At 34.9% G+C, this 14178-nt stretch overlaps 1 protein-coding gene across 2 annotated transcripts in view; it reads left to right on the forward strand.

Annotated features, from left to right (window-relative positions):
• Positions 1–14178, forward strand: part of ZCWPW2 (zinc finger CW-type and PWWP domain containing 2) — a 139241-nt gene that overhangs the window by 46057 nt on the left and 79006 nt on the right. Inside the window, exons 1-2 of one of the 2 annotated variants that reach the window (XM_060022081.1) lie at positions 5762–5831; positions 7510–7863. In XM_060022081.1, the coding sequence (XP_059878064.1) occupies positions 7523–7863 (341 nt within the window). In that variant the 5' untranslated portion in view covers positions 5762–5831; positions 7510–7522. Of the gene's footprint in view, positions 1–5761; positions 5832–7509; positions 7864–14178 lie in introns of those variants that run through there. The other variant, XM_060022082.1, reaches the window with a different exon arrangement.

Raw genomic sequence — 14178 nt, forward strand, 5'->3', positions numbered from 1 at the left:
AAATATGTAAGGAACTCTTACAAGTAACAGCCAAAGAAAAGGTTTAGGGTAAAAATGTGAAGTTTTTCTAAAGAAAATATGTGGCCATCAGATATATGAAAAGATCCTTCACCTCACTAATCATCAGGGAAATGTAAATCAAAACCACAGTTAACTATGTATCACTTCACACCTGTTAGGATGGCTCTTATCAAAAAGTCAAAAGATAATAGATGTTGGTGAGGATGTAGATACACTGGAAACTTGTGCACTGTAGGTGGGAATGCAAAATGATGCAGCTGCTATGGGAAACAGTATGGAGGTTCTTCAAAAAATAAAAATAGAACCACCATATGATTCAGCCATCCCACTTCTGGGTATTTATCCAAGAGAACTGAAATCAGGATCTCAAAGACACATTAGTACTCCCAGGTTTATAGCAGCACTATTCACAATACCCAAGATACGGAAACAACATGTGTCCATTGATGGATGAATAGATAAAGAAAATGTATAATGGAATACTATTCAGCCTTAAATAAGAAGGAAGTTCTGCAGTATGCAACAACATGGATGAACCTGGGGGACATTATGCTAAGTGAAAGAAGCCAGTCACAAAAAGACAAATACTATGTGATTCCACTTACATGTGGTATCTACAGTAGTCAAATTCATAGCAACAAAGAATGGAATGGTTTCCAGGGGCAAGGGAAATGGTGAAGTGGGGAGTTATAAATTAGCAGGCATAAAGTTTTAATGAAGAAAGATAAGTAAATAATAGAGATCTGCTCTACAACATTGTACGTATAGTCAACAATACTCTATTATGCACTTCAAAAAATTGTCAAGAGGGTAGATCTCATGTTAAGTATTCTTACCACAATATAAAAAAATTAATAAAGTTTTTTCTAAAAAAAGAGTGAAAATGAACTTCCCTGGTGGTGCAATGGTTAAGAATCCACCTGCCAACACAGGGGACATGGGTTCAAGCCCTGGTTTGGGAAGATCCCACATGCTGTGGAGCAACTAAACCCATGCACCACAACTACTGAGCCTGTGCTCTAGGACCTGTGAGCCACAACTACTGAGCCCTTGTGCCACAACTACTGAAGCCCACACGCCTAGAGCCTGTGCTCCACAACAAGAGACGCCACCGTTATGAGAAGCCCGTGCACTGCAACAAAGAGTAGCCCCCACTCTCTGCAACTAGAGAAAGCCTGCACACAGCAATGGAGACCCAACGCAGCCAAAAAAAAAAAAAAAAGAATGAAAATGAATTAACTAAGCATCAACTCAAGAAGAGAAAGATTAGCTCAACAAAGAATGCCCTAAGAAAGTAGAAGAAAGGAAAGATTAAAGTGCAGCTATCAATTATACAGAATTCAAAAGAATAAAAGAGAAGACTCGAGCTCTGGTTGTTTAAAAAGCCCTGACAAGATAAATGAGGGGGAAAAGGTATGAGCAAATTAAGAGTGAAAGAAACATAATGAGAAATATAGTAGATGCACTAGAATTCTTTTTTTTTGTATTCTCTTTTATTATTTACAAATTTGAAATTTATTACAAGAAAAATTCTAAGTTTGTTTCATGATGAATTGTAGAAAATAAGCAACAAATTTGTATTTGTGCAAAACTTATATAGAATGCTTCTACATGATTCATAATTTTCTATCAATTTTACTACTCATTTATGTTTTTGTTAAATAATATTTTCAATTTTTTGTTTTTTAATTATGAGAAATTTAGAGAAAAAATGAAATACCTATATACTCATTGCCTGGACTTAGCGGACATTAACATTTTATTCTATTTGCTTCTGGTTGCTTAATTTTATTAAGAACTATAGTTGATTTACAGTATTTTATTAATTTTAGGTATACAACATAGTGATTCAGTATTTTTATAGATAACAGTCCTTTTAAATTACTATAAAATATTAGCTATATTCCATGTGCTGTATAATATATCCTTGTGGCTTATTTACTTTACACATAGTAGTTTGTGCCTCTTTAGAATTCTTAAATATTTGACAAAATTGGAAAATCCTCCCTTAAGCAAACTTTCCAAAAAAAGAGAACATTCTATATTTCGCTTTATGAGGCTGTTTTAATCTTAATGTCAAAAACAGACAAAGACAAACGTAGAAATGAAAGTTGTAGAGCAATCTCATCTGTAAACACATATATGAACCAATCTTAACTAATTATTAATAAACTGAATGCAACAACATATGTTAAAGAAAAGAATGTTATGATGTGAACCCAGAATGCAAATATGGTTTATCATTAATTAAATCCATTAATACAACCTATTCAATTCACATATTTAAAAAGAAAAACCTTATGTTCACCTCAGTATACAGAAAGGCCTTCGATAAAATTCAACACCACTTCAGGTTTAAAAACAACAAAAATTCTCTTCATTAACTGGTAACTAAAGGAAAACAATTTTTTGTTCCCTTTCAATGGTCTCTACCAAAAACATGCGTATATGTTTGACTTTATAGTCAAATAGTAGAATCATTCTCTTTAAAATTAGAAAAAAAATCAGGATAGTGGCTTCTATTCAATATTATACCTGTCCTAGCCAGTGTAATAAAAGAAGACATAAGGATTGGAAATAGAAAAAGAAAAAGAAAGCTATCATACACACACAAACATGAGGAAGTACACCAAATGTGAAGTGAAATGCAAAACAATGCCTTGCCCAAGGATATAGAGCTGGTGAGGAGCAGAGCCTCAGAGGAATTCACATTTCATTTGGTTCCAAAGTCTGGAGTCAACAACTTCTAATCTACTGTCTAGTGACCCACTTCAACTGCAATATAAAATGCAGTATTATTCCTCATAAATTTCCTTGCAAAAGTATTAGCCAAATTCATATATATGTGTGTGTGTGTGTGTGTGTGTGTGTGTATATATATATATATATATATATATATATATCTCAGCAACATTTCATAATCTTCCTTTAGATTTTGTTCTTCCTGTTTTTAGATTTTTTCCACTCTTTCAATATGATAAGCAGTGCACAGTGAATATTGTTGGTCTTTGTATGTATAAGTTAGTCACTTTTAAAAAATTTTTTTAGTTTTTGTATTTTATAATTAATTTTTATTGGAGTACAGATGCTTTACAACGTTGTATTAGTTTCTACTGTATAGCAAAGTGAATCAGCTATACATATACATATATCCTCTCTTTTTTTGATTTCCTTCCCATTTAGGTCACCACAGAGCACTGAGTAGAGTTCCCTGAGCTATACAGTGTGTTCTCATCAGTTATCTATTTTATACATGGTATCAATAGTGTATATATGTCAATCCCAATCTCCCAATTCATTCCACCCCCACTTCCTCCCTTGGTGTCCATACGTTTGTTCTCTATGTCCGTGTCTCTATTTCTGTTCTGCAAATAAGATCATATATACCATTTTTCTAGATTCCATATATATGCGTTAATATACGATATTTGTTTTTCTCTTTCTGACTTAGTTCACTCTGTATGACACTCTCTAGGTCCATCCATATCTCTACAAATGACCCAATTTCATTCCTTTTTGTGGCTGAGTAATATTCCATTTTATATATGTACCACATTTTCTTTATCTATTCCTCTGTTGATGGACATTTAGGTTGCTTGCATGTCCTAGCTATTGTAAATAGTGCTGCAGTGAACACTGTGGTACATGACTTTTTGAATTATGGTTTTCTCTGGGTATATACCAATTAGTGGGATTGCTGAGTTGTATGGTAGTTCTATTTTTAGTTTTTTAAGGAACCTCCATACTGTTCTCCATAGTGGCTGTATCAATTTACATTCCCACCAGCAGCATAGGAGGGTTCTCTTTTCTCCACACCCTCTCCAGCATTTATTGTTTGTAGACTTTTTAATGATGGCCATTCTGACTGCTGCGAGATGATACCTGGTTGTAGTTTTGATTTTCATTTCTCTAATAATTAGTAATGTTGAACATTTTTTCATGTATTTGTTGGCCATCTGTATGTCTTCTTTGGAGAAATGTCTATTAAGGTCTTCCGCCCATTATTTGATTGAGCTGCTTGTATATTTTGGAGATAATTCTTTGTCAGTTGCTTCGTTTGCAAATATTTTCTCCCATTCTGAGGGTAGTCTTTTTGTCTTGCTTATGGTTTCCTTTGCTGTGCAAAACTTAATTAGGTTACATTTGTTTATTTTTGGTTTTGTTTCATTATTCCAGGAGGTGAATCGAAGAAGATCTTGCTGCAATTTATGTCAAAGAGTGTTGTGCCTATGTTTTCCTCTAAGAGTTTTATAGTGTCTGGCCTTACATTTAGGTCTTTAATCCATTTTGAGTTTATTTTTGTGTATGGTGTTAGGGAGTGTTCTAATTTCATTCTTTAACGTGTAGCTGTCCAGTTTTCTGAGCACCACTTATTGAAGAGGCTGTTTTTTCTCCATTGTATATTCTTGCCTCCTTTGTCATAGCTTAGGTGACCATAGGTGCCTGGGTTTATCTCTGGGCTTTCTATCCTGTTCCATTGATCTATATTTCTGTTTTTGTGTCAGTACCATGCCATCTTGATTACTGTAGCTTTGTAGTATAGTCTGAAGTCAGGGAGCCTAATTCCTCCGGCTCTGTTTTTCTTTCTCAAGATTGCTTTGGCTATTCAGGGTCTTTTGCGTTTCCATAAATATCATAAAATTTTCTGTTCTAATTCTGTGGAAAATGCCGTTGGTAATTTGATAGGGATTGCATTGAATCTGTAGATTGCTTTGGGTAGTATGGTCATTTTCACAATATTGATTCTTCCAATCTAAGAACATGGTATATCTCTCCATCTGTTTCTGTCATCTTTGATTTCTTTCATCAGCATCTTATAATTTTCTGAGTACAGGTCTTTTGCCTCCTCAGTTAGGTTTATTCCTAGGTATTTTATTCTTTTTGTTGCAGTCGTAAATAGGATTGTTTTCTTAATTTCTCTTTCTGATCTTTCATTGTTAGTGTATAGGAATGCAATAGATTTTTGTGGATTAATTTTGTATCCTGCAACTTTACTAAATTTATTGATTAGCTCTCATAGTTTTCTGGTAGCATCTTTAGGGTTTTCTATGTATAGTATCATGTCATCTGCAAACAGTGACAGTTGTACTTCTTCTTTTCCAATTTGGGGTCCTTTTATTTCTTTTTCTTTTCTGATTGCCATGGCTAGCACTTCCAAGACTGTTGAATAATAGTCATGAAAGTGGACACCCTTGTCTTGTTCCTGATTTTAGAGGAAATGCTTTCAGTTTTTCACCATTGAGAATAACGTTTGCTGTGGGTTTTCCATATGTGTCCTTTATTATGTTGATCTAGGTTCCCTCTCTGCCTACTTTCTGGAGAGTTATCATATATCAATGTTGAATTTTGTCAAAAGCTTTTTTTGCATCTATTGAGATGATCATGTGGTGTTTATTCTTCAGTTTGTTAATATGGTGTATCACATTGATTGATTTGCATATATTGAAGCATCCTTGCATCCCTGGGATAAATCCCACTTGATCGTGGTGTATAATCCTTTTAATGTGTTGTTGGATTCTGTTTGCTAGTATTTTGTTGAGGGTTTTTACGTCTATGTTTATCAGTGATATTGGCCTGCAGTTTTCCTTTTTGTGATATCTTTGTCTGGTTTTGGTAACAGGATGACGCTGGCCTCATAGAATGCGTTTGAGAGTGTTGCACCCTCTGCAATTGTTTGGAAGAGTTTGAACAGGATAGGCATTAGCTCTTCTCTAAATGATTGATAGAATTCGCCTGGAAAGCCATCTGGTCCTGGACTTTGTTTGTTGGAAGATTTTTAATTACAGTTTCAACTTCATTACTTCTGATTGGTCAGTTCATATTTTCTGTTTCTTCTTGATTCAGTGTTCAAGGTTATACTTTTCTGAGAATTTGTCCATTTCTTCCAGGTTGTCCATTTTACTGGCATATAGTTGCTTGTAGAAGTCTCTTATAATTCCTTGTGTTTCTGTGATTTCAGTTGTAACTTCTCCTTTTCCATTTCTATTTTTTTTGATTTGAGTCCTCTCCCTTCTTTTCTTGAGGAGTCTGGCTAGTGGTTTATCAATTTTTTTTATCTTCTCAAAGAACCAGCTTTTAGTTTTATTCATCTTTGCTATTGTTTTCCTCATTAGGTTAGTCTCTTTTAAGTTTATTTTCTTTGTATACATTCAAATGAGTGGGATTAATAGGTCAAAAATTGTGGCTATGGCTATTGAAATATATTGGCAAATTTTATTCTAAAGCGATTTGTAGTGATCATGGAAAGTGTGATTATAAGTGTGTTTCTAATTATACAATTAACTCATGGATTAAGAGCTTCTTTAAATGGTGCTTATATTGGATAGTGGTTGTTCTACTAATTTATTAATATGGTATATGTAAGTCTTTTTTTAAAAAAGACTTTAAATACTTTAATACTTTATTGTTAAGTTGCTGAGGGCTTCCCTGGTGGCGCAATGGTTGAGAGTCTGCCTGCCGATGCAGGGGACACGGGTTCGTGCCCCTGTCTGGGAAGATCCCACATGCCGCAGAGAGGCTGGGCCCGTGAGCCATGGCTGCTGAGCCTGCACTTCCGGAGCCTGTGCTCCGCAATGGGAGAGGCCCACATACCGCAAAAAAAAAAAAAAGTTGCTGATAGTTTTTCTTGTATTTCAGCTATATTACTTATTTTTTAGTATACACGTAACTATTATTATTTTTGCTAGAAGTCAGGGGCTAACTCATATAATTCTAACGTTTTATATGTTTAAAATTTTCATAATAAAAAACCTCTGAGAAATTTTTTTCAAATCACTTGAATTAATAATGGATAAAAGGCAAAGCTATATAAGCAAAAGAATCCTTTAATTTTTTTAAAATAAATTTCAAATTTTCACATGGTGAAATATTTTGCTACCTTTGATTTTCCTCAGAATTAGAAGAGGGGATCAAGTCACACTATGTCCACCATATACCCAAGAGGCAGTACTGCCCAGTGGATAAGACCACACAATTAGGGAGAAAACTGCCTGCATTTAAATCCCAACTCTGTCACATAGTACCTCTGGGACTTTAAATAAATTACTATACTTTTCTAAGCTTTTTTTTTTCTCTCTAAAAGTGCTCATACTGAGGTTGTTGGGAAGACTATAAGCTGTGTGCATAAGGCACTTAGAATAGTATTTGGCTCATAGTCAGCACTGAATAAGGCTTAGCTGTTATTATGGCAAAAGTACTGGATATGTACTAACTGGTAATAGAATAGATATTAGAGTAAACCTCTACTCCACTTCTGCTCCATCATACTTTTCTTATTTTTAATTTTGGAGCATTTTATGACCAGAGTGATTGATGCTTCTGTTTTGTTCCTTTGTTTCTGGGTAGGTGGAAACGTAACATGTTCAGCATGTACAGAGAGGAGGTGGGCAAAAAAGTTATAAAAGAGCCACTTCTCGGATTTTGGCTTTAACTTTCTCTCCTTATACCCTGAAATCTTATTCTTTTATTTTCCTGTTATTTATTTTCCAGATTAAATGCATTTATGGAAAAAGGAAAATTGAATAGTAAGATGATAGCAGAATATTGTAATACGGCAATGGATTCCTCAGTGGAAAACAACATTTATGTAAACAAAGTGTGGGTTCAGTGTGAGAATGAAAGTTGTTTGAAATGGAGATTGTTGTCAAGTGAGGATGCAGCCAAAGTTGATCACAATGAATCATGGTACTGCTTCATGAACACTGACTTAAGGTACAATAAGTGCTCTGTTTCTGAAGAAGACTTTCCTGAAGAGTCTCAGCTTCATCAAAGTGGATTTAAGATCGTCTATTCACAGCTCCCTCTTGGAAGCCTGGTTTTGGTAAAATTACAGAATTGGCCAAGGTAAGATTTTTGTTGCTGTTTTATAGTAAACTATTGAGGTATAGTCTTGCTAAGTTTATTGACTTTCAAAACTTTTCAAAGAATCAACTTCTTCCCTATTGTTGTCTAACTTCTTATTTATTGTATTTTGATCTCATTGTTATTCTTTCCCTGACTTCTTGGGGTTTAAGTCTTCTTTTTCTAGTTTCTTAAACTGGAAACTTAGATAACTGACTCATATCTGTTTCCCTCCTTATATGAGTGATTAAAGCTATAAATTTCTCTTATTAAGTACTACTTCAGTTATATCTCACAAATTTTAATATGTTGTATTTTATTACTATTCAGTTTGTGATTTCTTCTTTGAAATGAGTTATTAGAAATGTGTTTTTAAATTATAAAATATGCAGGATTCTAAAAATGTCTTATTTGTTTTGATTCCTAATTTAACTGTTGTAGTCTGTTTCATTGAATCTTGATTTATGGCACAGCATGACCTATCCTGAAAAACATTTATATTCTGTAACTGTTGCCTAGATGCCTAAAAGATTTTTTTCTTTTTCTTTAGGTATTTGTATATTTACTGCTGTATGGCTTAGGTTTTCCTGTTCTGAGTTTATTTCCCAAGTATGCAATCTGCCTTTTCAGTGTATGGTTTCAAATCTTTTTATTTCAATAAGGTTTTTTTAAAATTTTAAGCAGTTTATTCAGTTGCATTGCTTTGATTTTATTTTGGGACTTCTGTAGTACTGATAGTGAATCTTCTGTGGTTAGATTTGGTATTACTTTTTTCTTCCAATGTTATCATCTTTTCATTTTTTTAATTTAAATATTTTTCCCTTTCTATCTTTTATTTTTCTGAAGGAGTTACAAATTGAACTTATTTTTTCTTTGTTCCTTCCAGTTTAGTCTTTATTGAAAACTTTATAATTTCTTTCATGAGTTTTGCTGCCTCTCTTTTTATTTTTTTTAATTTTGCAATTTTTTAAAACATCTTTACTGGAGTATAATTGCTTTACAATGTTGTGTTAGTTTTTGCTATATAACAAAGTAAATCAGCTCTATGTATACATATATCCCCATATGCGCTCCCTCTCGCGTCTCCCTCGCACCCTCCATATCCCACCCCTCTAGCTGCTAACAAAGCACCAGGGTGATCTCCCTGTGCTGTGTGGCTGCTTCCCACTAGCTATCTATTTTATATTTGGTAGTGTATATATGTCAGTGCCACTCTCTCACTTCTTCTTAGCTTACCCTTTCCCCTCCCCATGTCCTCAAGTCCGTTCTCTATGTCTGCATCTTTATTCCTGTCCTGCCCTTAGATTGTTCAGAACCATTTTTTTTTTAGATTCCGTATATATGTGTTAGCATGTGATATTTGTTTTTCTCTTTCTGACTTACTTCACTCTGTATGACAGGCTCTAGGTCCATCCACCTCACTACAGATAACTCAATTTTGTTTCTTTTTATGGCTGAGTAATATTCCATTGTATATATGTGCCACATCTTCTTTATCCATTCATCTGTCAGTAGACACTTAGGTTTCTTCCATGTCTTGCCTATTGTAAATAGTGCTTCAGTGAACATCATATATGACTCTTTTTGAATTATGGTTTCCTCGGTATATGCCCAGTACTGGGATTGCTGGGTCGTATGGTACTTCTATTTTTAGTTTTTGAAGGAACCTCCATAGTGGCTGGATCAATTTACATTCCTACCAACAGTGCAAGAGGGTTCCCTTTTCTCCACACCCTCTCCAGCTATTGTTGTTTGTAGATTTTCTGATGATGCCCATTTTAACTGCTGTGAGGTGATACATCATTGTAGTTTTGCTTTGCATTTCTCTAATAATTAGTGATGTTGAGCAGCTTTTCATGTGCTTCTTGGCCATCTGTATGTCTTCTTCAGAGAAATGTCTATTTAGGTCTTCTGCCCATTTTTGTATTGGGTTGTTTGTTTTTTTGGTATTGAGCTGGATGAGCTGCTTGTAAATTTTGGAGATTAATCCTTTGTCAGTTGCTTCGTTTGCAAATATTTTCTCCCATTCTGAGGATTGTCTTTTCATCTTGTTTATGGTTTCCTTTGCAGTGCAAAAGCTTTTAAGTCTCATAAGGTCCCCTTTGTTTTTGTTTTTATTTCCATTTCTTTAGGAGGTGGGTCAAAACTGATGTTGCTGTGATTTATGTCAAAGTGTGTTCTTCCTATGTTTTCCTCTAAGAGTTTTATAGTGTTTAACCTTACATTTATGTCTTTAATCCATTTAGAGTTTATTTTTGTGTATGGTGTTAGGGAGTGTTCTATTTTCATTCTTTTACATGTAGCTGTCCAGTTTTTCCAGCACCATTATTGAAAGCACTGTCTTTTCTCCATTGTATATTCTTGCCTCCTTTCTCAAACACAAGGTGACCATATGTGCATGGGTTTATCTCTGGGCTTTCTATCCTGTTCCATGGATCTATATTTCTGTTTTTGTGCTAGTACCATACTGTCTTGATTACTGTAGCTTTGTAGTATAGTCTGAAGTTAGGAAGCTTGATTCCTCCAGCTCTGTTTTTCTTTCTCAATATTGCTTTGGCTATTTGGGGTTTTATCTGTTTCCATATAAATTGTGAAATTTTCTGTTCTAGTTCTGTGAAAAATGCCATTGGTAGGTTGATAGGAATTGCATTGAATCTGTAGATTGCTTTGGGTAGTATAGTCGTTTTCACAGTATGGATTCTTCCAATCCAAGAACATGGTATATCTCTGCATCTGTTTGTATCATCTTTAATTTCTTTCATCAGTGCCTTATAATTTTCTGTATACAGGTCTTTTGTCTCCTTAGGTAGGTTTATTCCTAGGTATTTTATTCTTTCTGTTACAGTGGTAAAAAGTAGTGTTTCCTTAATTTTTCTTTCAGATTTTTCATCATTAGTGTACAGGAATGTAAGAGATCTCTGTGCATCAGTTTGTATCCTGCTACTTTACCAGATTCATTGATTAGCTCTAGTAGTTTTCTGCTAGCATCTTTAGGATTATCTATGTATAGTATCATGTCATTTGCACACAGTGACAGCTTTACTTCTTCTTTTCTCTTTTGGATTCCTTTTATTTCTTTTTCTTCTCTGATTGCTGTGGCTAAAACTTCCAAAACTATGTTGAATAAGAGTGGTGAGAGTGGGCCACCTTGTACTGTTCCTTATCGTAGTGGATATGGTTTCTGTTTTTCACCATTGAGAACAATGTTGGCTGTGGGTTTGTCATATATGGCCTTTATTAGGTTGAGGTAAGTCCCCTATATTCCTACTTTCTGGAGGGTTTTTATCATAAATAGGTGTAAGCTTTTGTTGAAGCTTTTTCAGCATCTATTGAGTGTTTCATATGGTTTTTGTTCTTCAGTTTGTTAACATGGTGTATCACATTGATTGGTTTGCGTATATTGAAGAATCCTTGCATTCCTGTGATAAACCCCACTTGATCATGGTGTATGATCCTTTTAATGTGCTGTTGGAATCTGTTTGCTAGTATTGTGTTGAGAATTTTTGCATGTATGCTCATCAGTGATATTGGCCTGTGTTTTCTTTTTTAGTGACACCTTTGTCTGGTTTTGGTATCAGGGTGATGGTGGCCTCAGAGAATGAGTTTGGGAGTGTTCCTCCCTCTGCTATATTTTGGAAGAGTTTGAGAAGGATCGGTGTTAGCGCTTCTCTAAATGTTTGAAAGATTTCACCTGGGAAGCCATCTGGTCCTGGGCTTTTGTTTGTTGGACGATTTTTAATCACAGTCTCAATTTTAGTGCTTTTGATTGGTCTGTTTATATTTTCTGTTTCTTCCTGGTTCAGTCTCAGAAGGTTGTGCTTTTCTAAGAATTTGTCCCTTGCTTCCCGGTTGTCTATTTTTGGCATATTGTTGCTTGTAGTAATCTCTTACGATCCTTTGTATTTCTGCAGTGTCAGTTGTTACTTCTCCTTTTTCATTTCTAATTCTGTTGATTTCAGTCTTCTCCCTTTTTTTCTTGATGAGTCTGGCTAATGGTTTATCAATTTTGTTTATCTTCTTAAAGAACCAGCTTTTAGTTTTATTGATCTTTGCTATTGTTTCCTTCATTTCTTTTTCATTTATTTCTGATCTGATCTTTATGATTTTTCTCCTTCTGCTAACTTTGGGGGTTTTCTGTTCTTTTTCCTCTAACTGCTTTAGGTGTAAAGTTAAGTTGTTTATTTGAGATGTTTTTTGTTTCTTGAGGCAGGATTCTGTTGCTAAAACTTGCTTCTTAGAACTGCTTTTGCTGCATCCCATAGGTTTTAGGTCATCTTGTTTTCATTGTCATTTGTTTCTGGGTATTTTTTGCTTTCCTCTTTGATTTCTTCAGTGATCTCTTAGTTATTTAATAGCATATTGTTTAGCTTCCATGTGTTTGTATGTTTTACTTTTTTTTTTTTCCGTAATTGACTTCTAGTCTCATAGCATTTTGGTCAGAAGAGATACTTGATACAATTTCAATTTTCTTAAATTTACCAAGGCTTGATTTGTGGCCCAAGATATGATCTGTCCTGCAGAATGTTCCATGAGCACTTGAAAAGAAAGATTATTTTGTTGTTTTGGATTGACTGTCCAATTAAGTCCATCTTTTTTAATGTATCACTTAAAGCTTGTGTTTCCTTATTTATTTTCATTTTGGATGATCTGTCCATTGGTGAAAGTGAGGTGTTAAAGTCCCCTACTATCATTGTCTTACTGTCAATTTCCCCTTTTATGGCTATTAGGATTTGCCTTCGGTATTGAGGTGCTCCTATTTTCAGTTCATAAATATTTACACTTGTTACATCTTCTTCTTGGATTGATCCCTTGATCATTATTTAGTGTCCTTCTTTGTCTCTTGTAATAGTCTTTATTTTAAAGTCTGTTTTTTCTGATATGAGAGTTGCTCCTCCAGCTTTAATTTGATTTCCATTTGCGTGGAATATCTTTTTCCATCCTCTCACTTTCAGTCTGTATGTGTCCCTAGGTCTGAAGTGGATCTCTTGTAGACAGCTATATACGGGTCTTTTTTTTGTATCCATTCAGCCAGTCTGTTCCTTTTGGTTGGAACATTTCATCTATTTACATTTAAGGTAATTATCAATATGCATGTTCCTATAACCATATTCTTAATTGTTTTGGGCTTGTTATTGTAGGTGTTTTCCTTCTCTTTTCTTTCCTGCCTAGAGAAGTTCCTTTAGCATTTGTTGTAAAGCTGGTTTGGTGGTGCTGAATTCTCTTAGCTTTTGCTTGTTTGTATAGTTTTTAATTTCTCCGTCGAATCTGAATGACATCCATGCTGAGTAGAGTAATCTTTGTTGTAGGTTTTTCCCTTTCATCACTTTAGATATGTCATGCCACTCCCTTCTGGCTTGCAGAGTTTCTGCTGAAAGATCAGCTGTTAACCTTATGGCGATTCCCTTGTATGTTATTTGTTGCTTTTCCCTTGCTGCTTTTAATATTTTTTCTTTGTATTTAATTTTTGATGGTTTGATTAATATGTGTCTTGGCATGTTCCTCCTTGGATTTATCCTGTATGGGACTCTTGGCGCTTCCTGGACTTTATTGACTATATTCTTTCCCATACTAGGGAAATTTTCAACGATAACCTCTTCAAATATTTTCTCAGTCCCTTCCTTTTTTCTTCTTCTTCCTGGAGCCCTGTAATTTGAATGTTGATGTGTTTAATGTTGTCCCAGATGTCTCTGAGACTGTCCTCAATTCTTCTCATTCTTTTTTCTTTAGCCTGCTCTGCAAGTTATTTCCACTATTTTATCTTCCAGGTCACGTATCAGTTATGCTGCTATTGATTCATTGTAAAGAATTTTTAATTTCATTTATTGTGTTCTTCATCATTGTTTATTTGCTTTTTAGTGCTTCTAGGTCTTTGTTAAACGTTTCATGTATTTTCTCCATTCTATTTCCAAGATTTTGGATCATCTTTACCATCATTACTCTGAATTCTTTTTTTTTTTTTTTTTTTTTTTGCGGTACGTGGGCCTCTCACTGTTGTGGCCTCTCCCGTTGCAGAGCACAGGCTCTGGATGCGCAGTCTCAGCGGCCATGGCTCATGGGCCTAGCCACTCCGCGGCATGTGGGATCTGCCCAGACCGGGGCACTGCGCCACCAGGGAAGCCCTGAATTCTTTTTTATGTAGCTATTTCCTTTCCATTTCTTTGGTCTGATGGGATTTTACTTTGCTTCTTCATCTGCTGCGTATTTCTCTGTCTTCTCATTTTGCTTAACTTACTGTGTTTGGTGTCTCCTTTTCGCAGCCTGCAGGTTCATAGTTCCCATTGTTTTTGGTGTCTGCCCCCAGTGGGTAAAGCTGGTTCA

This window comes from Delphinus delphis, chromosome 10, assembly GCF_949987515.2.
Source record: "Delphinus delphis chromosome 10, mDelDel1.2, whole genome shotgun sequence".
Taxonomy (NCBI): domain Eukaryota; kingdom Metazoa; phylum Chordata; class Mammalia; order Artiodactyla; family Delphinidae; genus Delphinus; species Delphinus delphis.